Source organism: Ambystoma mexicanum, chromosome 4q (assembly GCF_040938575.1).
Source record: "Ambystoma mexicanum isolate Mex_15411 chromosome 4q, UKY_AmexF1_1, whole genome shotgun sequence".
Taxonomy (NCBI): Eukaryota; Metazoa; Chordata; class Amphibia; order Caudata; family Ambystomatidae; genus Ambystoma; species Ambystoma mexicanum.
Window position 1 is genome coordinate 1,040,437,719 of NC_090928.1, and position 24,807 is coordinate 1,040,462,525.

Genomic DNA, 24,807 nt, shown 5'->3' on the forward strand with positions numbered 1-24,807 from the left:
TGTTCTATATATGCAGATGAAATGTTTAGCAATGAGACATCGATTTTCATCCACTAACAAAAGCACAAGTGATATTTTCTCTATTTCCAAGCAAATTATCCGATATAAGAACGATGCTGAAGATCACAACGATATACATACATACCTTGATAATTCAACCCATTTAAAGAATAACGTGGTATCCGCACATGAAGGAGGTGTGGAGAATAACGTCAGATGAGAGCTGCTATGTTTGTTCTCTCATCCCTTATGCCATGAGCACAGCCAGAACATTTATCACAAGGGAAATGCCTGTACATGATGCGAAGTGCCTCAGCCATCTACCAGCATGCACGACAAGAGGACAATTTGAAGGAAGATGGGCAACCCTAGGATGTAGGTCGAAAAAGACGTTCCCATATGAAGATGAATACATAAAAATGCAGAAAATGGGAAAAAAAACATATTGGAAAAGTTGAATGCTCGTGTATTCATTCAGTGGTATGACTGGAGACCAGATACGGATTGTTGAACAAAAGAGACTGAGGACACATGGGAAATGCCAGGATGCTGGGAGATGCCTCAATTATTGGTATCTGGACGCGTAGTCACTGGTACAGGAGGTGAAGACGGAATGTTAGCATGCAGTGCACATTTATTGATGTCCGCACCAGTACAGGTAGTGCAAATAGTGAATGATGGATGCCTGAAAGAATGGGCCAAGTATTCGAAATTATTAACATGGGTTGAAAATGAAGCAGGACCTGCATCCATACTGCGAATGAAGAATGCAACATTGTGCTTCAGAAATAAGGGTGTGACCAAAGTCGGAGAAAACAAAGAATGCAAGCAAATAATTGATGTACCAGGAATGAATGGAGGAACAACTGTGCTAATGGACAACTAATGGGCCTGTGGATTCAGAACTTAAATGCAGTTGCCTAAAAAGCTCTTTAGTGCTCATACATGTTCCTGCATTGATGATCTCCACATTGATGACTTTTCAAAAATGGATGCACAACAAAGAAAGAAGAGGTCACTCGACCTCATCACAGAAGAGAGAACTATTTTTCAGCAAAATCAATAGAAGCTTGTCATGACATTGCGGCTGAGCATTAATTGTTCGGTAGAACAGCAGTGATATTTACAGCCATATTCATGCCAGGAATTCAGACTGCAGTGAGCGCCAAGTGGTTACAAATAACCAGTTGGGAGTTGTTACAAACAATAAATGACAGTAAAAGGATTTAATGCGATTAGAGAAGAATTAAGGGCCATCTGACTTATGACCCTCCAGAACAGGTATGTCCTGGACTTAATTACAGCAATGGAAGGCGGCATGGATGCAAAGATCGGGCCTTCTTGCTGTACATGCACACCTACCCATAATGGCGAGAATGGAACCCTGACAGAAGCAATAACTATGTTGTCAACTCTGCACACGAAAATGGAGGAAGAAGCAAATGAGACCGAAGATCAAGACTGGTTTTCATTCCTCCTCTCGTGTGTTCCAACCTGGCTGGCGAATGCCTTCAAGCTGCTTGGAGCAATAATAGTGTTAGTATTGCTGGGATTCTGCGTTGTAAGAATAAGCATAAAACAGAAAAGAAAGCTATCGGGATGAAGATGATGATCGACGTGACTGATGAGCACATCCAGACTGAAAGTACCAGCTGTGAGCACCTGAAAGGAAGTGCCCGGGCACCCCCAGGAGAAGTTTTATTACCCCAAGCAACATAAGAACTATGTGGGACGTTGCACAACCAACTGGGGTGTGTTCCCATATGACCTGGAGTGTGGATGAGCACATGAAGAATGCAGGTGGCCTGAGGGAGGTGATGAAGATATTGGAAGAACAACTGGAAGACACTGTGCATGACACCGGGTATCTTTCCAATACTGCATGTACGATGTGAGAGATGTTATATGCAACTGTATCAAATGTACCCTCATAGTAAAGTGGTAGAAGGATGCCTGCAGACACCATTAAACATTAAAGCGCTATATGTGAAATCTGACAAAAGTAAAGTGATGTCATAAAGAAAAGGCACAGACACCCTGAAACGATATGCAAATACTTAAAGAATGAAGATGTAACTGAAATAAAGTGAACATTTATGCGAATACGAAGAAGTCATATATACTGAGAAGATAAGTGAGAAGAGAATTAGTAGATTTATATATGCAGAAATGCAAGGTAGATGAGACATATAGAAGCTTGCTGCAGTAGTAATTATAGCACGAGTAAAGCAGCCATGATGATAAAATGGACGTCGACTGTATAATAGCACACGAGAAGCCTGGAGAAGAGACCATGCCTGCAGAGCTGACAGGCGCTGAAAAACAGCTTTGTGCAAAGAACAAAGGGTATTTGCTTGTCTTAGGATCACAGGTGCTACAGCATGAAGCAATTGAAAGGAGTCAGAGGATAAGCTGCATACGCACAACATATTTTTCTTAGATTAAGCAAAGGAGTGAACATTTACAAGTGCCAAGTATTGAACAATCAAAGATGCAGAAAGCATATGCAAAATGGAGCAACCAAGTCTCCAGAGGCCAAGAGGAGTAATAGCACCCAGTATAATTGAATCAAATCGCACCAAATAGAAGGTCAGGATGGACAAAATCGTGGTTTCCGCACACGTGGTGCAAGACCTGAAAACAAGGCCTATTCATTAAGCTCCAGACAAAGCTAGCAAAGTACCTTTACTCCCTTTAAAGATCAGAGGAAGAGAACGGTCATCACAGTCCACTATAAAGAAGAACCCTTGGCTTAGGGCCTAACTGATAAGAGATGGTAGGCTAATTGGCCAAGTGGGGAGTTGTCTGACGTTCCCTGCACCTGGGTTTCGCTTTGCTTATACGTGCTGCTAACGAGCCAAATGTCCAAGGTTGGGAGAGAATTCTAACGAATCATGATGGCCTATACATAGTTGCAGGAGCCAATCCGCTGCTGTTATTCTGCTATTATCTGTATTATGCGTAGTTGAGAGGTAGTTTAAGGCGTGCCTACCAGATAAGGGGCAGCCAATGATGTTCGAACACCTAAATTAAATATAGGTATATATGTTCCACTAACCAATCCCTCCTTTCGGTAGGTTTTTACTGTTTGCCATGTTGGATGATGTCATACCTGACATACATCGAGGTATAAAGCTTTTATGTAATAGAAAGGTATTCGAGAGTGTGTGAGCTGCAATCTGTTCACCAGGTTTCCCTACTTTATTGAGCTGATATTAAAGTAGCATTTTGCCATATTCTTTGGTTCTGTCCGGTTATTTGGGCCTTAGATCATTTAGTGGCAATTCCATTTGGCACTTGGAATGCTCCAGGTGCTACTCACACCATAGTAATTGACCGTCGTGACTGCTTAGCCCTGGAGTCCCATGTGACAATTAGTGTCCTTCTTTTAGAGTCCTTCACCATCTCTATGAAACTGAACCCCAATGCCCCTCGGACTGCAGTACAGACACCCTGTGAGACGTGAGAGTAGGTGGAGAAATATCTGTGGCAGCCCCAGGATTTTGTTTCATCTGCCAGAGAAAGGTGGGTCTCCTGCAGGAAGGCAACATCGAAGTGGTGTCTTTGCATATACAATAATACTTTTCTTGATTTTAAGGGGCAATTGAGCCCCCAAATATCCCACATCATACAGTGTACCCTGTCAATCATCATCAGAAACCCACAAGATTAATCTCAGGGAAAGTCTTCAGTAGCTACATTCCTCCATCCCACAGGAAGCATGTCATTGAAAGAACACCACAGGCACTCCATATCTCGGGCCTATCCCCGCCAATCCCTTATAACAATATTCTGTATTGTTCCAGGACCAAAACGTTTCTGCTGTTACATTAAACAAAATTAAGCTCGAACAACTCAAACCAAATATACCCCCCCCTTGACCCAACTGCGCCCAACCGGCAACCACCGCAAAAACTGAAATACATCTTGCTGCAATGAATGAGGACAACTCGAAGCCCAGCCAACCCAACAACCCCAATGAAGGCTTCGACAGCGCTGCAGAGCTGTTAGCAGGAAAAAATAATAATCAGTGAGGTATTCACCCTCACATCAGCCAGAACCCTCTGCAGGGCCACCCTTCAACTTTTTCCTGCTCACTGACATTTTAGATTCATGAGACATAGTGTCCAAAATCTCACAGGCGTCCTTGGGGGATTGGGAGAACATCGCCTGACCATTGTATTACACTCTGAGGCTTTTCTGGAAAGAGCGTAGCGTATTTTAAACCTTTCTCACAATCTTTTCTTGATGTCTGTAAATGTCCTTCTAGTGGTTTGGACCTTGTTGGAGGAGTCAGGGAAGAAACGGAGTTGATCACTGTTATAGATCAAGGTGCCTTTCTCTCAGGCATGACTCAATGCGTAGTCGCTGTATCTGTAGTTGAGTAGTCTGGCTATTATAGATTTGAGCATTACACCAGGACCTTGTTGTTTCCCTCCAGGAATTCGGTGCGCTTGCTCAACCACAAACGCTGATGAAAAGCCGCCCTGGTCCAATGTGTTGCGCAGGATAGATTCCCCTAGAGGCTCCACTGACCCGATGTCCGCCGACTCGGGAACCCCAATTATTCAGAAATTGTTCTGCCTGGACGGGTATTCAAGGTGATCTTATCATCAAGGTCTTTAATAGATTTTTTGAGAAGGTCTATTTCTCGTGAGGCACCTGCAGTATCATCCTCTACTGTTGAAAGGCAGGTTTCGGCTTCATTCAACCAGTCCCGATGTTTGTCTGAGCTGGTCTGCATGTGGTAGACCTTGCAATTTTAGTTATTCAATTTACTGTCCATAAAGGGAAGACTCGCCTGCAGCTGCTCAAACCTGGCCTTGATGTCTTGCATATTATCCGAATGTGCGGGAGACAGCGAGTCCTGGACCACCACCGCGCACGGGGTCAGGTACCAAACAATGACTGCTCTGTACGGAGGCTGCAAACTGGAGCTTTGACTGGAGCTTATCAAACTTATTCATCACGTTCCCACTCCTCTCCCAGCAGTCTTGAGTGTCAATTTAAGCTACCAGGTAGAGTATCTCGCTAGTGGATGAGTCAAAGTACTGAAAAGTGATTCAATATTGTGTACAGGGGGACCCTTTGGGCCAAATGTGCCCACCTCGAGCTTCTTTCACACTCACCCCTATGTTGGATCTCTCTGCGAGCAATGGACTGTGTTCTAACTCCAGGGCCACAAAGTCAGCTCGGTAGACCGCCACCAGGACCCACAATGCCTACGTGCTCACCTGTATCTTTAGGTGGATAGCGCCTCTGGAAACGGGCAGCCGGCTCACCCCGGGCAGGTAAGTGGTGAGGCTCCACTAGAGCTCCTCCTATAGCAGGCGCAGGTATGCTTAAACTGCGTGATTAGGCCCCACGTGAGAGGACCCACACTTAATGCACTCCACTCGATCTGCTGTTGCGCTTACTGCCATGGGGGAGGGTGGATGTGAGAGGCTCGGTGTTGCTAGGACTTATGCACCAGCTCCCTTATGTACGATATCCTTGGAGCCCTCCACTGCTCAGCCACTTGAAGATTTAGGTGCCGAAATGTGTGCTCGTCTTGGCCGGTTCCGTCACACTCTGCAGGGTACACTGTCACTGCAACATGGGCCAGCAGTCTCCGTCGGGAGTGGCTCGCTTGTAAATGCAGGCAGTCCGCGGTTGTCGATGGACGATGCAGACCAGGCCCCCCCATAGGCACGGTGCTCGCTCAGCTCCATAGGTTCGGCGTCAGTGGTAGAGTGCTTCCATGCCCATCATGGAGCCGCCAAGATACGCCGCTGCATTGGACTTCGGAGGAAACGCTTTCACCGGTCTCGTACAAGGAGTTATTGGGCTCTCCAAGCACCCCGGCTGGGCAGGGAGACTAGATGCCACAGAAAACCAGACCATCAGTGCTGTCTGCGGGCAGATTTATTCTGGATTGTTGCGTGTTGCTGGGAGCTCACAGGAACACGGCCATCGCAGCCGGGCTCTCAAGTGCCTTCAACTAGGTCAGTTCTTTATGGGCCATGAAAATCCACAAAACTAAGTCGCTCGAATAGATGTTTCTCGAAGAAGCAAAGTTGGCAAAGAGGTCCAGAACATGGGCTGTATTGAGGAGCACTTCTGGTTTGCGATGTTAAAATTCATTCAAGTCCTAAAATACCATAGGCTCCTTGTTCCAGAAGTGTGTACTCCGACCAGAGTTGAGATGCAAACAAATTATCTTTCTGCAGCCCCGACTTTCGTTGAAGACTTGGAACAGACTCCTGCTCAAAGGTGAGGACCTTGTGAATGACTAGAGATTTAGATAACATTCCAGCCATATTCAACCCCTCTTTCAGCATAATAGAAGCATCTGTTTCCTCTGAGAACTGACTCTTAACAGCTTCGGAGTCTCCCACTATCTCGCAAACACTCGCACCAATAATACTTTCTTCCTCTTCTCCCAGAACCTTGATTTTCTGAAGAAAATGAATTCTATTGACCGCCCTGAAGTTCATTGTAACATGACTATCAGACTTAGGCAGTTTTTTTTTTCATTCTGCCTCTAACCGTTTTATTTTTATCCTTCACTGTACCATCCATATGTGGGGAACTTTCTCCCTCATACTCCCACTGAAAGCGCTCTAGTTGAGATCTTAGCTTTCTTTGAAACTTGCTGGAGCCACAATTCCCTTTACGTCTCAGTACTTTGAAATGTATTGACTTCTTCACCATCGGGGTTACAGCTCAAGAGCGACCCTTTGACCCCTTACCATGTAAGAAAGAGGATTTATTCCCTTGATCTCTAGACGCACAGGCATTATTATCCCTTTCCTCACCGAAACCCCCTTGGACAAAAAAGGACTTTCATCTTTATCCATAACAAGTTTATGATGTAAAACATTAGGTTCCTTTTCAGAAACTACAAATGGTATGTGGTGAATCACAGAAGATAAGTCACCCATCTCATCAATAGCAATATTTATTGGAGATTGGCCTTGGCCTTCCAAGAAGCTCATTTTCGAGCTATAAAAGCTCAGCATCTTTTTCACCTCTCTCATATCCAGATTAACATTTGCATACATCTTTAATATGGAGTTAAGAACACAGTTTGTTGCTGGACCAGGTGGATTCATATCCTTCAGTACATATATTTTACTCAGGGTATAATTGATGTCATCTCCCAAGATAGGGGGCTCAATGCTCAGCACCATGTCATGTAAACTATTTCCTCTTTCATGAGCACACCGAGACAGAGGCGACTCGTCAGCGTTGCTATACAGCAAAGATTTGCTAATATGTGAGTGTATATTCCGACCAAACAGCTCTCGGGACTTCACAAAAGATGGGGGAATCCTCAATGCTGAGTGGAATAGCACAACTTCCCTCATGTTTTCTAGAGAGCGCGAGGTGGAGAAACCACAAGTGCAAGAATGGAGACATCCGAAACCAAATACGTTATGGGGTGGTGGTCATTTATCGTCAAGGGGATGACTATCCCATAAAGCAATATTATCTACCTTTGCTTCGGCCCCCGCATCTCTCTCCCCTTCTGCCACCATCCAGAGCACATATGTCTCATCTAAGTTCCTTTGGAAGTAGCTCGTTATTTTATTCAAGGGCATCCCAATCCAAAATGACAGACCAGGATTTGCTTCTCAGTAATCTGAATGGATGCACAGCTAACCAGCCGCCCTCGTATCCGGAATCACACCAGGAACAAGTGTATTGCAGTTTCTGTGGGAGAGGCAGTGTTCCTAGCTTGTGGGGCAGGACTTTTCCTCATAGCTATGGCTGCTTACGAATTGCACAGCTAAACTAATTTGCATCTATCTAGGTTTATGCAAATTAGTCTTGCTGCGCAATTCGTAAGTGGCCATAGCTTCTGTGCGCTTCGTAGCGATGCATGTCGTGTAGGGCTTTTAGTAGCGCCCTTCCTTTCCTCTTCCTCTGTGTGTCGACGTTTGGGCAGGAAACCTGTAGAAGGGCTGTCGGTAGTCCTCACCAGCAGAACACTGTACTCTTCAAAGAGAATGCTCACACCACCAAAACTCTCTGTGAAATCGGGCCAAATCAACAAAAGGGGGGGGGGGGCTGCAGCAATTGCACTTATGTACACTTAATACATGTACATGTAATGTGACCTTTATTTAAAAATAAGGTTATCTTTATAGGGTAAGCAATTTAATTACCAACTTGGTTGCGCTGGAACAGTTTTAGCATTATCATATGTAAGAATTCTAAGCAGAGAGAAATGCTTTTTTTCCCGTTTGCTTCTTAAGTCAGAATGTTTGGAATACAGTTATTGATTGAAATCCAAGGAATCCGATAGGCTTGGACGAGGACATTCAAGATCTCCATGTGCTATTATGTTGCAGTTATCCAGTTTAAGGAAGCTCAACTTATCAACCTCGACTGGGTGAAGTGTTTTGTCATTCCTGTCGAGATTTAAGCCTGTGTCCTGCGGGCTTGAAGACAAATGCAGAGACAAGTGCTTATCTCTCTGCATTAAATTGCCAGCCAATGAAAGTAATTATTTTGAAGTTTACTAATTAATTTTTACCTGAAAGAGAAATTATGTTTTCTGTTTGTATCACAAAATGTGATCTGTGGCACCAACTGCATTGAAGCTTGTTTTGCATCACTTTCCGCATTGTCGTCACTGGGATACAGGACTTTATTTGATTGATTTGATTTCTTACATTTATTAAGCACTCCTACACCCTTAGGCGGTCTGTGGGCGCTGGCCATTGATTTTCAGAATAGGGAATTTGTCAAATATGCGCGAAAGGTAGAGGGGGACGTGAAAGACTTAAAATAAAAGGGAGGATTATTCCATTCCAGATTTTAGCTTCATGAAATGCAACGCAACTGCCCCCCTTTTTAGCAAGGAGCTTATCAGCACTCTCTGAGGTTATCCTGAACATTTTGCCATAGGAGCAAAATTGTTCTGGCCCTTAAAAGCCAGGAATGCTACTTTTATAAAAGTTCATTGTTCACTTCAGCAGATGCAAAGATGAGTGACATGTTCTCATTTGGAAAGGCTACAAACCAGATCGACTACAGCGTCCTGCACTTGCCGTAAACGTAGAATGAGATTTGATCGTAAGCCACCATAGAGCGCATTAGTGAAGTCCTGCCTTCAATTGATGGCCACCTGCACTGTAATCATCAGTTGGTTCGATTAGTCTTTTGGCTCGGGGTTAGTGGTGACATTGATAAAACTTTTAAGAAGAAACTTCTTATGTTGCATTCAACGAATGTTGTATATAATCCTGGTCCTGTTCATCTCCTTAGGTCACACAAGCATATAAGGATTATGATTATGGGAAAGTTATTCGTCTGCTACTGACATTAATCACAAGAGATCTGTCAAGTTTTTACTTCAGCATAATCAAAGACAGGTATGTATTTGTTTATCTGAGGATTTTACTTGTTTTTTACAGCATCTTTTTCTCAGCATTTTGTATATGCATATGGAAATCTGGCTTTTCTATTTCATAAGTAATTGAAAATGTATACTACTAGTTTGAAGTCATATCTTTTCCTTCCTTTACATGGGGTTTGCTTTTTGCAAGAATCAAGTCCTGAGCTGGTCACTAAACAAATCCTTTTGTTTTTAAAAACATTTTCTACGACACAAAGAATCTTTAACTATCACCTGGCTGTTTACTTGAGATTATCATTGTGAAACTGTTACATGAGCATTCCATTTTTCCATTGTGCGCCTTAGTGTTCGATCGTTTTTAGTTGGCTGCCAAAACATAAATGTGTATGTGCCTAGTGTGTTGTTGGAGATCTGACGTTTGTCACCCCCTGAATGAATGTAGAAGACAACCGTCCATTCCTTAGATTCTTACCTGAGTTGATGGAGTAGTTCCACGAAGATGGTCAGCTGCATTATGGGAGCTGGTTTGGCCATTTTGACTGGACCCTAGATGCTTAGTTCTTGTCCTGGTTTTATTTTAGTGCTTCTGGAAGTCCTCCCCAGGCACTTGTCCTCTCCCTGGTGCTCCTTGCTGACTAAACTGGCTGTCCCTTACTGGGACTTGTTTTTAGTCAGTGCTGATCTGCTTCCCTGTGAACGCCTCTCGTACCAAGCACCTCCAGGTTGGGAGGCTCCCTGGTCTAAAAGGTTGGTGGGTCATCACTACTCTGCCTCAGCTCTGACTTTGCCCACTTCCATCCATTTGTCGAATTGTGGGACCATTCTTTTTCTTTTTACTGTCTCCCCAGATTCCCTTGGTTGGGTCCCTTTGTCTTCCAGGTGCCTTCTCTGTCGCTGCATCTGGTTGGTAGTTCTTCCTCCTGGGAGCATTCATCTTGGCTGTCGCTGGTCTGGGCTTCAAGTCCCTGGGTATTAGATCCTTGTCCCAGCCCTGTTCTCTGCTTCTGATGTATTTGTTAGAATAGTCTTCAGGGGCCCCAGGATTCGAGAGTAAGTGGGGTTTGGTAGTCCCGCCTTTTGAAGTGCAAAATAGCTTGTAATTGGTGAGGTGGTACCTCCCTGCTGTGGGGACAGTTCATACTTTGTGCATATATTAATACTTGACTGCTCCTCCCTTTCTCCAGAAGAACAGCACTTAGAAATTAGATGAGTACTGTATACCTATTTATGCCCTGTTTTTTTTCATTTTCCTGTTGCACATAGCTTTATAAAGAATTCAGGCAGAGATCTTTACCTAGCAACAGGGCAGAGAGATTGCAAATTAGAGATTGCAGTCCTATTGGACTGTCCATCCGATCTGCACCTGTCCGAACACTTTCTTTCACTGTCCGTATGCTTCTCTTTACCTTCCTGCTACCGCCGCACACAGGGCAAGGTATTGTGCATCCAGATTTGTGGCTCGCTTTAAGAAAGGGCAATTCCACCTTTTCTTTTCTGCTCCTCATTTAATTGTGATGAAACCCCTCTAGGTTTGCAACATCACTCTGAAACCAATGTTTTGGTGCTACCTCAAGATATGTTAAGTGGAGGCAGGAGTAATTTCCTTTTTGCCTGTGGTTGTATGCACAGTGTGAGAGGAATCTGAGGCTTATGGAAGACAGCCTCTCAGAAAAACAAGCAGGGATTCTGGCCCGTGCCTCGAAAAATGCCTCAGACAAACCATGAACTACCCTAATGAATAAAAGTCTCAGCAAGCCTCCTGAGCATGATAGAGTGAGGTTTAAGGCATCTCTCAGCCTGCCTACCATTATACTAAGGAAGGCGAAATTAGTGCCTGCAGACCTCAAATTTCCACAGGCCTCTCTCTGAACCAACATTTATTGCCTCCAATAACCCTTACCATGTACCTTTATGGTAATGAGTGGAGTTTCCAAACTGCTCCTTTTCCCTCATCTGCAAATCCTTACTTTTTCGAATACATGGTACAGCGCATCTATTAGAGCGAGAGAGAGAAAATGTGGCAATGTGAGAAAGTGGAACAGGACCTGTCTGCAAGAGGCCAGTGGTAGGAGTGCAGGGTTGCAGGTTGTTTTGCCTTGCCTTGTAAGACCTACTTCTTCCTCTGCCCCCGGCTAATGGACTTGCTTGTTAAAGAAGTACCACCGTACACTTGCACACAACCCTCCCACCCCACACATATGTCTGCCACAGCCATTTGCACATAAACAAATATCGAGCCATGAATAAGCTCTCTTCCTAAACCCTATCATGCACTTATAAATAAGTGGCTAATCAGACTCAAAGCATTGTATCTTTCAGATTGTAAGCTCTTTCTTATGGATAGCATACTCGCAAGTGTCTCCAACAACCCCATAGAAAAAAGATAATCACACTTACTTACGACGTGCACCGATCAGCTTCATAGGTTTTGCATCCGCCTCTCACTGTCCCACTAATGACTCCCTTTTTCTTACTGAGCAACACACAGCAGGTCCGGCAGAAGGGTATTATACAAGACTAACATTACTGCAATTTGCCATCAACTTTTATTGGACCAAATCTTGCTGGTCATCCATTCTTCTGTTGTTGACTGGATCTAACACATCGAAATGGTCCCTTGGGTTATGGCCGCGCTTGTGGGGTAGAACAAGTGCTTACCTGTCTTTAATCCAAACCATGGCTTGCCTATGGACTTTTTTATTGCAACACTTTATATTTGAACATGGTAAGCATAATAACCAACAACAATATATTTAAAATTTACCCTTCTTCCAACTCCACAATCCCCTCTTCTGCCATGGCATGTACCTTTGCATCCTTTATTCATTCTCCTTTCTCCTGACACTCTGCATCAAACCCCCCAGAATTCATATTTTAGCGGTCAGATAAGATTCTGGCAGTCCCTTGTTGCTTTTACTAGAATAAAGCCCATCTACAATGGAAAAGTATTGATTTTCCTTGAAGGATATATAACAAATGTTACATTAAAACCATGTCCCAAAGTCTCATCCACATGATTTTTGTGGGGGTCTCGGTCTGCCTCCATAACCTGGTGATACATGTTTTGCTGCTATAAATGTTCGAATTAAGTACAAATCCGGCATAATTGTTTCTTCCTTCTGATTTCTTTGTATTACAAATAAAATAAAACTTGCATCGTCAGGTGTATCTTATTTAACAGTTTCTCGTATAGTGTATCACATTTCTAACCAAGCATCCCCTAGGGCTGGGCATGGCCACCACATGTGCAGCAGCGATGCCCTCATTCCACATCCTCTCCAAAACATGCACTATTACTTGGGATAATCTATGTAGGATTTCTGGGAAGGTGTCCCATCTAAACAGTAATTTGTGCTTCATGTCTAGGGTTTGCACACTTGGTGATGCTGTGATATCGTTGTCTCCCACTCCCCTTCACCCCATGTGATATTCAGCTCCTTCTCCCAAACATGTGCATAGCTCAGAATCCCCATTGATATAAGCCTCGCTGGCTGCTTATATTTTGCTGATATTAACCCCTGTAATGAGGAAGCACTTTGATTTAACTTTTCCATGGGTGTTAAGGCTTGATTGGCTAGTTTTCTTTGGTGGGATCTAGCAACCAGGGTCTTAGTTGAAGATATTGCAGACAGTCTTGTTCAGTAACCCCATAATCTGCTTCGCATTGTTAAAATGATTTAATCGACTAGCCCTTAAACGTATCACCCATCTTAATGCAATGTTGCTTTTTCTAATGGATTCTTTCCTCCTATGGATTCCTCATCTATGATATTCTATCAGCAAATGATATGATCTTTGGAATTGTTTCTGTCTGGGGGCGCAGTGGGGAGCAGTGTCAGCTCAGCCTGACTACTGCTACCTGCCCTGCACCGGATATCACATCACAGGCACAGCCAGTATATATTGAGGCACTGTGCCCTCTGTTTCCTTTTTTCCCCGCACTTTGCATCCTTCAGGAACATGGAAAGAAGCATGACGTCATTGAGGGTCATGTAACTAAGCATGTTCCCGAAAGGCTCAAGTTATAGTATGGTTTAGATAACTGTCAGTGCATATTCAACTGATAGCTTAAACAAAATGACTCATTCAATTAAACATATATATTTTTATATCACCAGTCAAACAAACCTCAATTGTGCCTATTGTTGGTAGCACATATAATGCAACATTCAAAATAATATGTAAAGAAAATATATATTTTTATTTTAGAAAAGAGAACACGAATATAGCCACTTATTGGCTTCATACATAAGACATATTTACACAAATAAGTAAACATGTAAAAACAAATCTGCAAATATAAACAAAATACATATCGTTTTGTTAGGAAGGGGAAGAAATAATAAGAAGAAAGCAGCAAAAACAATTGGCAAAGCAAAAAACACTTATTCTGTTAAAGGTCTTTATCCATCCAGGTTACACAGAGAACACTAGTTCTGATAAACATCTTAGTCTATCCATGCAATTGTCTATGCATAAGTTGAAAAAATGGCAGACCATAACTAACTGGCCCTTACTAGCTCAGGGGTATAGTTTGTAAACTTAATTATGACAAATCAATGTTGTTCTTTTTCACAAAAGAACTAAATGAAAAGTTATGCAGCAAGAAAAAATACTGTGCACTACGCCTAACTCAGGCAAAGAAACAAAGAACACAACACAAAAGAATTTGTGTAGAAAAAAACTAAGAGTAATATAAACACTTACGTTTAATAAGACAAACGACCTGAGAGGTTGTGTCACAGGCTGGAATGATGTACTAATGTACACAATTGCTTTTAGTAAGACAAAAAAAAACCTAGAAGGTTATGTCACAGGCTGAAATGATGTAATGCGCCTTCCGCTGGTGAGCGTGGGTGGCCTCGTCCTCTGGTCACAGGTACATATGCACCTATACCTAGAGCGTGGCACAATTGGCGTTTCAGTGGTGTATAGACAGATAAGGACCACCTTCTTCAGGAAATTCGATCTTCACTTCAGCCCCTACAAAAGCAATCAGATGTAATCCCATCATATTATGTTATCTCAAAAACTATGAGATTCAGAGTGAGGTAATAGTATGAACGGTGGGTTAGGAGTACCAACAAATGGTAAAGAACACCAGGCAGCCACCCCTTTAAGGTGGCAGGTGGACCCCCTACAGCTAACTCCTATTTCCCATAGACTAGTATCCAGAAGCCTATAGGCACCGTGCAGCAGTGATGGAGAATTCCACAGGGAACGGGCAAGTTAATGAATAGAAAGATTTTAAATGAATCAGAATGAAATGTAGGCACCTTGGATAGAGATGAGTATGAGCAGAAACACCCATATTTAGTGATTTGTGGCGAGTGAACCTCAACGACCCTATAAAGGTGAACCAAGTCCATACCTAGAGTATTATTGAAGATGCCTCCTAAACATGCATTTCGAAGTCAAATCACTATGAGTGGAATACTCTGGTTAGTGTCGCCGCCTCTGAAGTACGCAGGCACATCTATGACAAAAATGGATGACATAAGGAATTCAAAAACACGTATGCAGTTACACGAGTATAGAAATCAAAAGTTCACTGAAGTGAACAGACCTGTTGTGAGTAGTGCAGTCGTGTGTAACGGAGCACCGTAGAAATCCGGCCTTAATTAGGCAGAGGACAGACGTATCTCAGCGCCCGACCTAGCAATCTGTATGCGCGATCTGTGCAGTTGCTAGAAACATAAATGGAAACACCTGTTACTCTTGAGCGGGACACGACAAAGTGGGCTGCGAGTAAAACAATGCATACAAAACAATGCTTACCTTCAGTATGCCTCCGAGGGGAAAACCAAAGTGATTTGAGTGCTCGTCCTGGCAGTAGCCTCCAAAATAAGTACTACGATTGCACTTTCGGGGGCATGGCTTGTAGCTATATATAAAGTGCATATAAAGAGTACTGCAGCTGTGACTCTTATGCACATTACGACGACTACAAAATGCAACGAGACATCATATGAGATGACAGAATGGCCTAAATAAAGCAGAAAAAAGAAATAAAGAGGAGGTAAAACTAACCACCAGAAATATGTATCTAGGTTATCTACTAAATATAAAAAAGAGAAGAAGTAAATAATAAATATAAACAAAATGCTGAAACAATAGCAAGAGAGCACTACTACATGGAGTATACATGAAAAAGTCGCATTTGGCAGGGGAAAATATCTTCATACCCTTTAATGCATAGAGAACAGCCCCAGAAGAGAAATAAAATATATGGGGCATTATAATTATTGAGGAAAGGGGGGTTAAAAAGAAAGGGGGTATACAAACCCAAAACTTTAGCACCAAGTTGGGGATGCTTCGTTGAGCAGTGTTCAATCGTGTCAAATGCAAAGATCCAGCGTGCCTCCTTATTGGCCAGTGCCTGAAGTGGGTTAGAGGCATTCATAACCACATCGATCACCCACCAACGTAGGTCTTCAGTCGTGTGGCCATATTCCATGTAATGGCTCACTAGGGGTGCTCTGTAATACGAGTGTGGACCGGCCGTGTGATTTTGCCTATGTACCTAAGGGGCACTCGATGCAATAGATCACCCATGGTGTCTTGCAGTTTGAGTGATGGCTTATTTCCCAAGTTTTGCCATGTAGGTGAAACGTTTTTATTTTAACAGTAAATTTGCAAATCGAGCAGGTGCCACAGGGAAAATGCCCTGTGAGAGGATGGAGATCCCAGCTCAATGTGGTGGATCTTGAGGATTTGTTTTGGGTAGAAGCAATTGGTCCTTTCATAGCAAATATTGGCAATGGTTCTGCCGGTAAGGAAAGATGCGCCACAGACCAATGTTTTTTGATGGATTTTTTTATTAAAAAAGTATTTGGGCTGTAGGTAAGAGCACACACTAGTTGATCGTGTGGCACCACATCCTTAGGTTGTAGCAGGATATCACAGGGGGTAAATCTTGCCCATTTGTAAGAATTAGTAACCAACTTTTTGGGGTATCCACGTTGCTGAAATTTAGTGGTCAGGATACGTGCATGATGATCATAGTCCAGTATAGATGTGCAATTTCGCCTTAATCTCAGAAATTGGGAGTAAGGCAAATTTTCTTTTTGTGTTCGTGGGTGGTAGCTGTCAAAGTGCAATAAAGTATTGGGATCTGTGGGTTTAGTGAATAATGAACAAACCAGTTTATTAGTGTGGTGCTGAATTAACAAGTCAAGGAAGGGATTTTGCATATTGCTCTGAGCAAGTGTGAATTTGATGGTGTGGTGACATTGGTTCAACCATAGCAAGAAGGCCTTAAGTTCATCAGTGGTGCCATGCCAGATGAAAATAATATCATCTATGTATCGCCTCCAGTTCTCAAAGTGTTGGCGAAAGGGGATTAAGGTCTGAGAAAATGAATGTAGTTTCAAAGTCAGCCATGAAAATAATGGCCAGGCTCGGGGCAAAGGCTGCCCCCATAGCCGTTCCTTGAGTTTGTTCGTAGAACTGGTCCTGGTATTTGAAATAATTCTTGGTAAGTGCCAAAGAGACCAGTTCCATGATGAATTCAACCAGAGCTTTATTGCACAGTGAGGAGAGGGTTAGATTAACTCGTAAAGATTCCATGGCCTCATCATGAGGAATATTAGTATAGAGCACTATGATGTCAAGCGTGATCAGAAGACTGGTAGTGAGGTCAAAAGACTTACCTTCAAACAGTGAGATAACCGAGGTACTGTCCCTGAGGTATGACGCTGTTTGTTGACTAATAGGTTGAAGATATTTGTCAATGAATTGACAAATTGGTTCAAGGATAGTGCCGCAGCCTGCTAGTATAGGTCTGCCTGGTGGTTTAACTGCATCCTTATGAATTTTAGGGATTGCGTAAAATTTCGGGGTGGAACAGTTTGGTTTATTAAGAAATTGTGCTTCTTTATGGGTAATCCAGGTGTGTTGAAGGGCATAGTCCGTAATCTCCAGAATGGAATTCTGAATGTCCTTAGTGGGATCTTTGCGGAGGGGGCGGTAGCTACCTGGCACATTAAGAAGATCTAAGACCATAGTGTGGTATTGTGCCTGATTCGGGACTACTCTGCCCCCGCCCTTATCTGCAGGCTTTATAACAATGTGTGGGCTATTACTGAGAGATTTAAGAGCCTGTCTTTCTGATTGTGTCAAATTGTAATGTATGGACCTATGCTGTTTTTGTAATTTCTTGAGGTCTCTTAGAACGCATTTCTCAAATGTAAGTAGTTCATTTGGCATAGTATTGTCTTCCGGTGTAAATGTCGAAGGGGGGTGCAGACCTGTTTCACTCTCATCTGGTGGACTTTCTTTGTCTGAAAAGAAGATCTTGAGCCTCATAGACCTAAATAATCTTCTGATCTCTGTCTGAACATTGAACCAGTCCGTAGGGTGGTTGGGAATAAATGTCAACCCTTTAGCCAGGACTTGAATTTCAACCTCAGCGCATTTTGGGATACATTGAATATAGGCAGGGATACTGGCTCTGTGTTGGTCTGGTGTTCCTCCTGTGATATCGTGGTCGTCTCTGAATTTGACCCCATGGTTGAAATTGGGGAGGAAACCATCCTGGGCCGGGGCCTCGGGATGGTCTTATGCCTAAAAAAGGCTGCGGGGGGCCTTGGAAGGGATTGTAAAAGGGAGGGTAGTAAAAATCCCTGTCTGATCCTGAAGAGTTACTGCTACTGCCTGAGAATGTAACTTGACGATGTTGTCGTGCGGTGCCTGGTTGATTCCTTTGGCTTGCAGTATTAGCCGAAAGGTTTGGGTTAAGGTACGGGTAAATGACCGCGTGTATAAGCACGGCTGACCTTACCTGAGGCGAAATGAGCCTGACATTGAGGGTCATGCCAATCCATGCATCCCAAGGCTCTCCAGGAAAGGGGGTTAAACTCTTCACCTACCTCCACAAGGTGTCTGGTGAGGGCGCGTGTTCCCGGTGAGGGCACACAGTGCAGAGTGCCTGTCCGAGGATAGGGAATGTCATCCACAAAGAAATATAAGTAGCACCGCAAGATCTTGCTCCTCAGGTGGTTCTTCCCATCATCATCATTCTTCATCCTCAAGGAAGAGGAGTCATTGTTCTAGAGACTCCCCGGAAGCGGCGCTATAGGTACTGTTTGCCAACCAATCCTCCACCCCCCGGAGGAATGGGAGCACTTCGAATTGAAGATGCTTGACATTTTCGTTAAGATTCCGCTGCTGCCGTCTTCAATGCATTGCCACACATCAGGATACCTGCAGGGGATCACTCCCACATACCTATGAGCTCTAGCAGCATGAACGCCAAGGCAACAATGTCTCTCGGCGATGTCAAGCATGCCTTTCAGTGTCCGGGACTTGGCACCAGTCCCTCCCTCATTACAGAGGGTGACAGAGCCTGTGGAATACCCCACTCTTCCAATTAGGTTATTTATGATAAAAATGAGCCAGTTCTACAATGAGGAAGGTAAACCTATACCCTTTGAGATGGAGCCCTTGGGCTCCAGAGAGGAGAGGGACTTCCCAGAGGAGATCCACTGGTAAGGTGAGGACATTCAGTTACTGACCTCGGGAAGCCAGCTATCTTGACACCTCCTCTGAGCTGAATATCCTTCCAGCCCCAACATCGGGTAGGCCTCAAGCATCCTTCCAGAGGTTGATGACAAAGGTTGCTGATACCCTGGGGGTTATTGGCCCTGTCCAGACCGTAGGTCCAGTTTGAATAAAGACATTCTGAATGAAGGTCCCAAAAAAGTGACTTTTCAACCGTTCAACGTAGCTGTGGTAGCTCCAGTCTTAGAGGTGTGGGAGAGGCTTGCCTCTACGCCTGCAGTCAACTGAGAGGCAAGAAGGCATCATCCAGCTCCATCTGATCCGGCTTTTTTGTCCACTCATGCCTCCCTTGAGAGATTAATGTCTCAGGCTGCGTGGCAAACTTGTACTTTCCTTCTCTCTTGCCTGTCAGAGTAAGAGACTGGATTCTTGGAGAAAGGAGGTGTTTGCTTCGTGCAGCCTTCCTCTACAAGCAGTGAAGGCCCCGTGTGCTCTGGTAAAGCCAACGTGGCAGAGCACATCCCTGAAGGGGAAATGAGAGAAGGTTTTCTGGCAGTGGTCCAGGATGGGCAGCGAGGCTTCCCGCCACATCCTGCAGTCAGGTCTCCATATAGCTCATTTTCAGACGCTCCATAGCCACGAGTATGGTGGTGCAACATCACTCATGATGTGATATATGATAGGATAGTTTATTTGTATAGCGCCTATACACAATGTGTTTCAAAGCGCTTCAAGGCAAGGGAGGGAACAAAGGAAAAAATACAAACAGTGAACATACTTACAAGACCTTGAACAGTAGGAATGTGAAATTAACTATCATACTCGGCCTGGCAGCATTTCAGATAGCTCTTGCGCTATAACGAAGAAAGGAAGGGAGGAGGTAGGTGGAAAGGGAAAGGAAACAGACAGGCAGCTAATGTACTAGGCCTGGCGACATTTCTGATAGAGCCGGAACATTATAAGAGGAGAGGGTGGGGGGAGGAGAAGAACATAACAAGCAGCTATCGTACTAGGCCTGACATTTCAGATAGTGCTGGAGGGGGTCAGGAGGAGACTGAGGGGGAGGAGATAAACAATGTAGCTATCATACTATGTTGGGGGACAATTCTGATAGAGTATGTGCATAGAATAAGAAAGGGAAGGGGAGAGAGGAGAGAGAGAAAAGATGAAACGAAGAAAAAGGAGAGAAAAGGAGTAGGCAGTGTAAGAGAGTGGAGATGCAAGAGTGGAGAGACAATTCCAGGCGTCAGTAAATAACGCAAGTGTTGCAGGGAACATCCAATGCAAGACAGGATACATGGTTACCATCAGTAAGTGATGCAGAGGAAGTCCGGCATGAAAATAGAGACAGGAGAAGCACCATGAGACAGATGAGTCCATAAGTCCAGTTCAAGCATTTTCCAACAACACAGTGTTGGTAGAGCAAAAGTGTTACAAGATGACCCCTGCAGAGGTGTGATGTAGGCAAACGGGGGTAGGGGGGATGTCAGGGGAAGCGGCATACAATCCTTGTAGACAACCGGGGGGGGGGGGGGGCAAGGGAAGCAGCATACAATCATTACAGGCAACCATGGGGAGGGGGGGCAAGGGAAGCGGCATACAATCATTACAGGCAACCGTGGGGGGAAAGGGAAGCGGCATAAAATCATTACAGGCAACCGGGAGGGGCAGGGGAAGCAGCATACAATCATAACAGGCACCCGGGGGGTGCGGGAAGGGGCATACACTCATTACAGGCAACCGGGGGCGGGGGGGCAGGAGAGGCGGCATACAATCATTACAGGCTACCGGGGGGGGGGGGGCTGGTGGGGGTGAGAACACCAAGCTGTGCACAGGCAAAGCTACTGAAAATGCTCTTTGATGGGCAGAGCCTGTTTGGGGCCAAGGCTGACAGCGCCCTACAACGGTTCCAGTCCTCCAAGGTGATGGTGAAATCTTTGGGGCTACTGGTACAGCAGACCTCCGTGCCATCCACGAGGGTTCAGGGCTTTCACTCCCCTATCTACTAGGCCCCCAGTGGAAGAGGTCAGGCGGCCCGAAGAGGCAGAGGTACCCGCTGAGATGGAACTGTAGCGGCCACTGTCCCTTCAGCCACCCAGGGCGCCAAACCTCTGTGAGAAATCCTGCCACAAGTCCCCTGTGGGAGGGAGAGTTTCCATTTTTGGCCACAGAATGGTCTTGTATTGGGTCAGATGCTTGGGCTTTACAGGTTGTTCAGCGGGGTTACTGTCTCCCTTTAATTTAGTGTCCTACGGACCACTTTCCTTACACGACCACCTTGCTTCTGGATGCTGTCCTCTTGAGCGAGGTACGTCAGATTCTCTCAAAGTGCGCAATAGAACTGGTTCAGCACTCAGAATGAGGTAAGGGGTGGTTCTCAATCTATTTTCTGGTTCTGAAGGAGGACAGGGGCTTGCGCCTGATACTCGATCTGAGGCTTCTGAAATTACTATATGCGAAAGGACAAGTTCAAGATGGTAACTCTAACCCAGATCCACCAAGTCCATGATCTGCGGGACTGGTTTGCTCACTGGACCGTCATGATGCCTACTTCCACATGTCTATTAATTGAAATGACAGAGCGCCTGAGGCTTGTTGTGGGCCAAAATCACTACCAGTTCAGATTCTTGCCATTCGGCTTTTCTTCAGCACCCAGGCTTTTCACCAAGTTGCTGTCAGTGGCAGCAGATTGACTTCGGAAGGAAGGCATCAGTGTCTTTCCCGACCTGGAAGACTGGCTCACCTGAGCTCGCTCCCCAGACAAGACATAGGCACGTTTGTTTGTCTTGTGCAACCTGTTGAACAACTTGGGATTTTCCCTGAACCTCAAATAGTCCTATGTTTTTGTCCTAGTCCCTCAGATTCACCCGAGCAGCCTTGAACACTCGCCTCTCAGATGGTAATTGTTCTCCATTCCTAGGAATAAATTCCTGCCTCAGCCTTCCTGCATCTGTGGGTCTCATGACCTCCTGCATTCTTTTTCTCCCAGAGACACAGCTATGCATGTGGTCGCTTCAATGGCTACTCTGTTGCCTAAGGTCTCAGTTTCAGGGCCACATGTCAGATCTTCTGCAGGTGTAGAGTCAAATGGCTTGAGACCTTGCATTGTGCTCCCTGAGGGGCAACCTGCTAAGAGGCATGTTGTTCAGTCAACTCTGGCCTCAGGTGACAATAGATGCCTCCTTGACAGGTTGGGGCCCTGGTAACCTTCCTTCTCTCTGTGAAAGGGAAATGTGTGCTGATCCAGACCGACAACACAGTAGTAAAGTAATGGTTCATCAAATGCGGTGGTGTGGGGTCCTTGCCACTTTACAGAAAAGCAATGCAGCTTTGGTTCTGGGCTCTGGAGAACGATGTGCCTCCGACGACTCCCCATCTTGCCGGAAATGAGAATGTCACGGCGAATGCCTTGATCAGAAAGACTTTGGCCTCCCACGAGTGGGAGCTCTGCCAGGCAGTTCTAGAGTTGATTTTCTCCACCGCTACTCAAGTTATTCTGCTCCAGAGACTTTCCTCAGTAGAGAGCTCTGGGGGACACATTGACGGTAAGTGCACATTCAACCTCCTGTATGCGTTCTCGCCGATCCCTGTCATTCTGCTGGTTCTCAGGAGAATGTGCCTGGTCGGGACCACGATTATCTTTATCGCTCTGGACTGGGCCCGGATGACGTGGTACCTGGAGTTGCTAGACATGTCCATCTACTTTCCCACCCAGACCACCAGCTGATCAGCCCTTTTCAGCCTGAAGGCCAGCAACTAAGTCAATGTATGCTTGTAGATTGCACAAATTCTCCGCTTGGTGCCAGGAAAGGGATTCAGACGTTATTTTATGTATTCTATCCTGGATTTTCTGCTGTCTTTGGCCTGATCGGATCTGCAGATTGGCACTGTGAAGAGGTACTTTGCCACTATCTTGGTTTTTAAAAAGTCCTCCAAGCAGAGCTTTTTCTTCACAATCTCTGCAGTTATGCAGTTTTTATTGGGATTGTACAATCAGTTTCCTCCATACCAGTTTGTGGTTCTGGCATAGGATTTGAATTCAGTGTTCAGGTATTTTATGGGTGCTCCGCTTGAGCCTCTGCATTCTTGTTCTTTGCATTGCTTATTCTTTGTGGTGGCCATCACCTCTGCTAGAATGGTGAGTGAGCTCCAGGCATTGTCTGTTAAACCTTCTTATTTGGTTTTCTCCAAATAGAAGGTGAAATTTGGTTTTCTCCAAATAGAAGGTGAAGTTCAGAGTCACACCTTCCTTCCTCCCAAAATAGATTCAGAATTACATCTCTCTCAAAAGAGCCCTCTTCCTGAGTTTATTTCCTCGACCCCATCCTTGCAAGGCAGATGAATGTTTCTCAGCTACTATGCCTCACAATATGTTTTAAATATATATATATATATATTATCATTTCTTTAAAAAATGATTTTTTTATAATCAATTATTCACATTATTAAACCAGCTATGATTAGTGCATAAATCCCAATAAAAAATAACATTCACACCGCTCATACTAACTTGCATACCACAATAACATTATTTCAAATTGAAAATACAATTTCCCCACAAAAACATAGACAAATATATATATATATACAGTGCATTAGAAAAAGATCCTGTAATTACTAGGATGATCAAGACTCGACTGTGTACCCAGAATCAAGTGTAATACTCAGTGTATCTGGGGAGCAAGACAGTGTTTCATATTCAATTAGAATTATCTTGTTTAGTGGCGTGGCCAAGCGGCGTGTGGAGCAGATAAAGCCGCCGTGAGCTCCTGCTGACCGGGATATGAAACCTCTTTGCTGGTGCGGTCTCTCTCCTCACTGGAGTTTATATGGAGGGTAAAAGTTGCTGACCCACCCCAGGCCCCCGGGATCCACCCATAATTGGAAATTATCCTGGAATGCAAACCAAAACTGCCGCCTGAGTGCTGCAGCAGCCTGCGTGGCCAAGATGGGCGGCCCCCTGTGGGATTCGACTATGCGATGGAGCTGTTGGGAGGCGGTAGGTGAAAGTGCTTGCATCGGCCCTCGCATGGGGACCTGACACAGTGGTGCTGAACGCAGAGGCCCTCGTAAGAACTGAGAGACCAGGAGCCCTGCTGCCTCCTTCCCCTTCTGTGGGGGCCGGGCTGAGTAGCGCTGCCGAGGAGGACACCGCCCGCGTGGTGGGGGAAGGCAGGCTCGGTGACTCTAGCACGATGAGCCATCCCTGGGGGCTGTAGAGACCTGGTGAGCCTGGGGGACTGAACTCGACCAGTCCCTCATTTGCAGAGTGTTCTACCATGGTGGTCTCGGAGACAAGAATCTGGTGAATGGACCCCCTCACTGGGAGCTGTGCATCGCGAGGGGTGCAGCAGAGCCCTGCGGCGAGGAGCTGGGACAAGAGGAGCCTCGCTGCAGGCGAGCTTGTGTGGAGAGCTCTGGTTTCAAGGGAAGTCCCGGGCACCATTCTTTAAAGCTGAGGTATAGGAGGTCTGAGCCTTGGAAGGCCTGCACACTGGAATGGGTGCCTTAAATTGTAGACCTGGGTCCCCAACATCCTGTGCTTCCAGCCAGCCATTGACCTGCTGCCCTGGCTTCTAAGTAACTGAGCTGGGAGGCACACGCCTAGGCAGGGTCAGGCATAGCCTGGCCAGTCTGGTTCCAGTAGAACACTTGGCAGGAGATAGCTCTGCCCTTATTCTTTAGAAGACTGACAAACAGCCACTGGAGCTGGCACAGGGATATGTGGGATGCAATAAATATGACCAAGGGCCAACCCATTGACCTTACATCAGACATTTTAATTTGCCTTGATATTGAGTATATATATACCCGGATTCCACAAAAAGCAACGCTGGAATTCATTGAGGAGGTATTCACATTGAGAACTGATAATCACCCTGTAATGAATTATTTCATTTTGTGGTGTGCTAAATTGGCACTAACAATTCTTGTTTCTCCCAAATTCAGGGTCAATATTT

At 44.9% G+C, this 24,807-nt stretch overlaps 1 protein-coding gene across 1 annotated transcript in view; it reads left to right on the forward strand.

The window, feature by feature from the left end:
- The window catches only part of IARS2 (isoleucyl-tRNA synthetase 2, mitochondrial), a 1,527,005-nt gene that overhangs the window by 1,122,083 nt on the left and 380,115 nt on the right, over positions 1-24,807 (forward strand). The window contains exon 19 of the mRNA XM_069608590.1: positions 9,256-9,362. Within this exon, the coding sequence (XP_069464691.1) occupies positions 9,256-9,362 (107 nt within the window). The remainder of the gene's footprint in view (positions 1-9,255; positions 9,363-24,807) is intronic.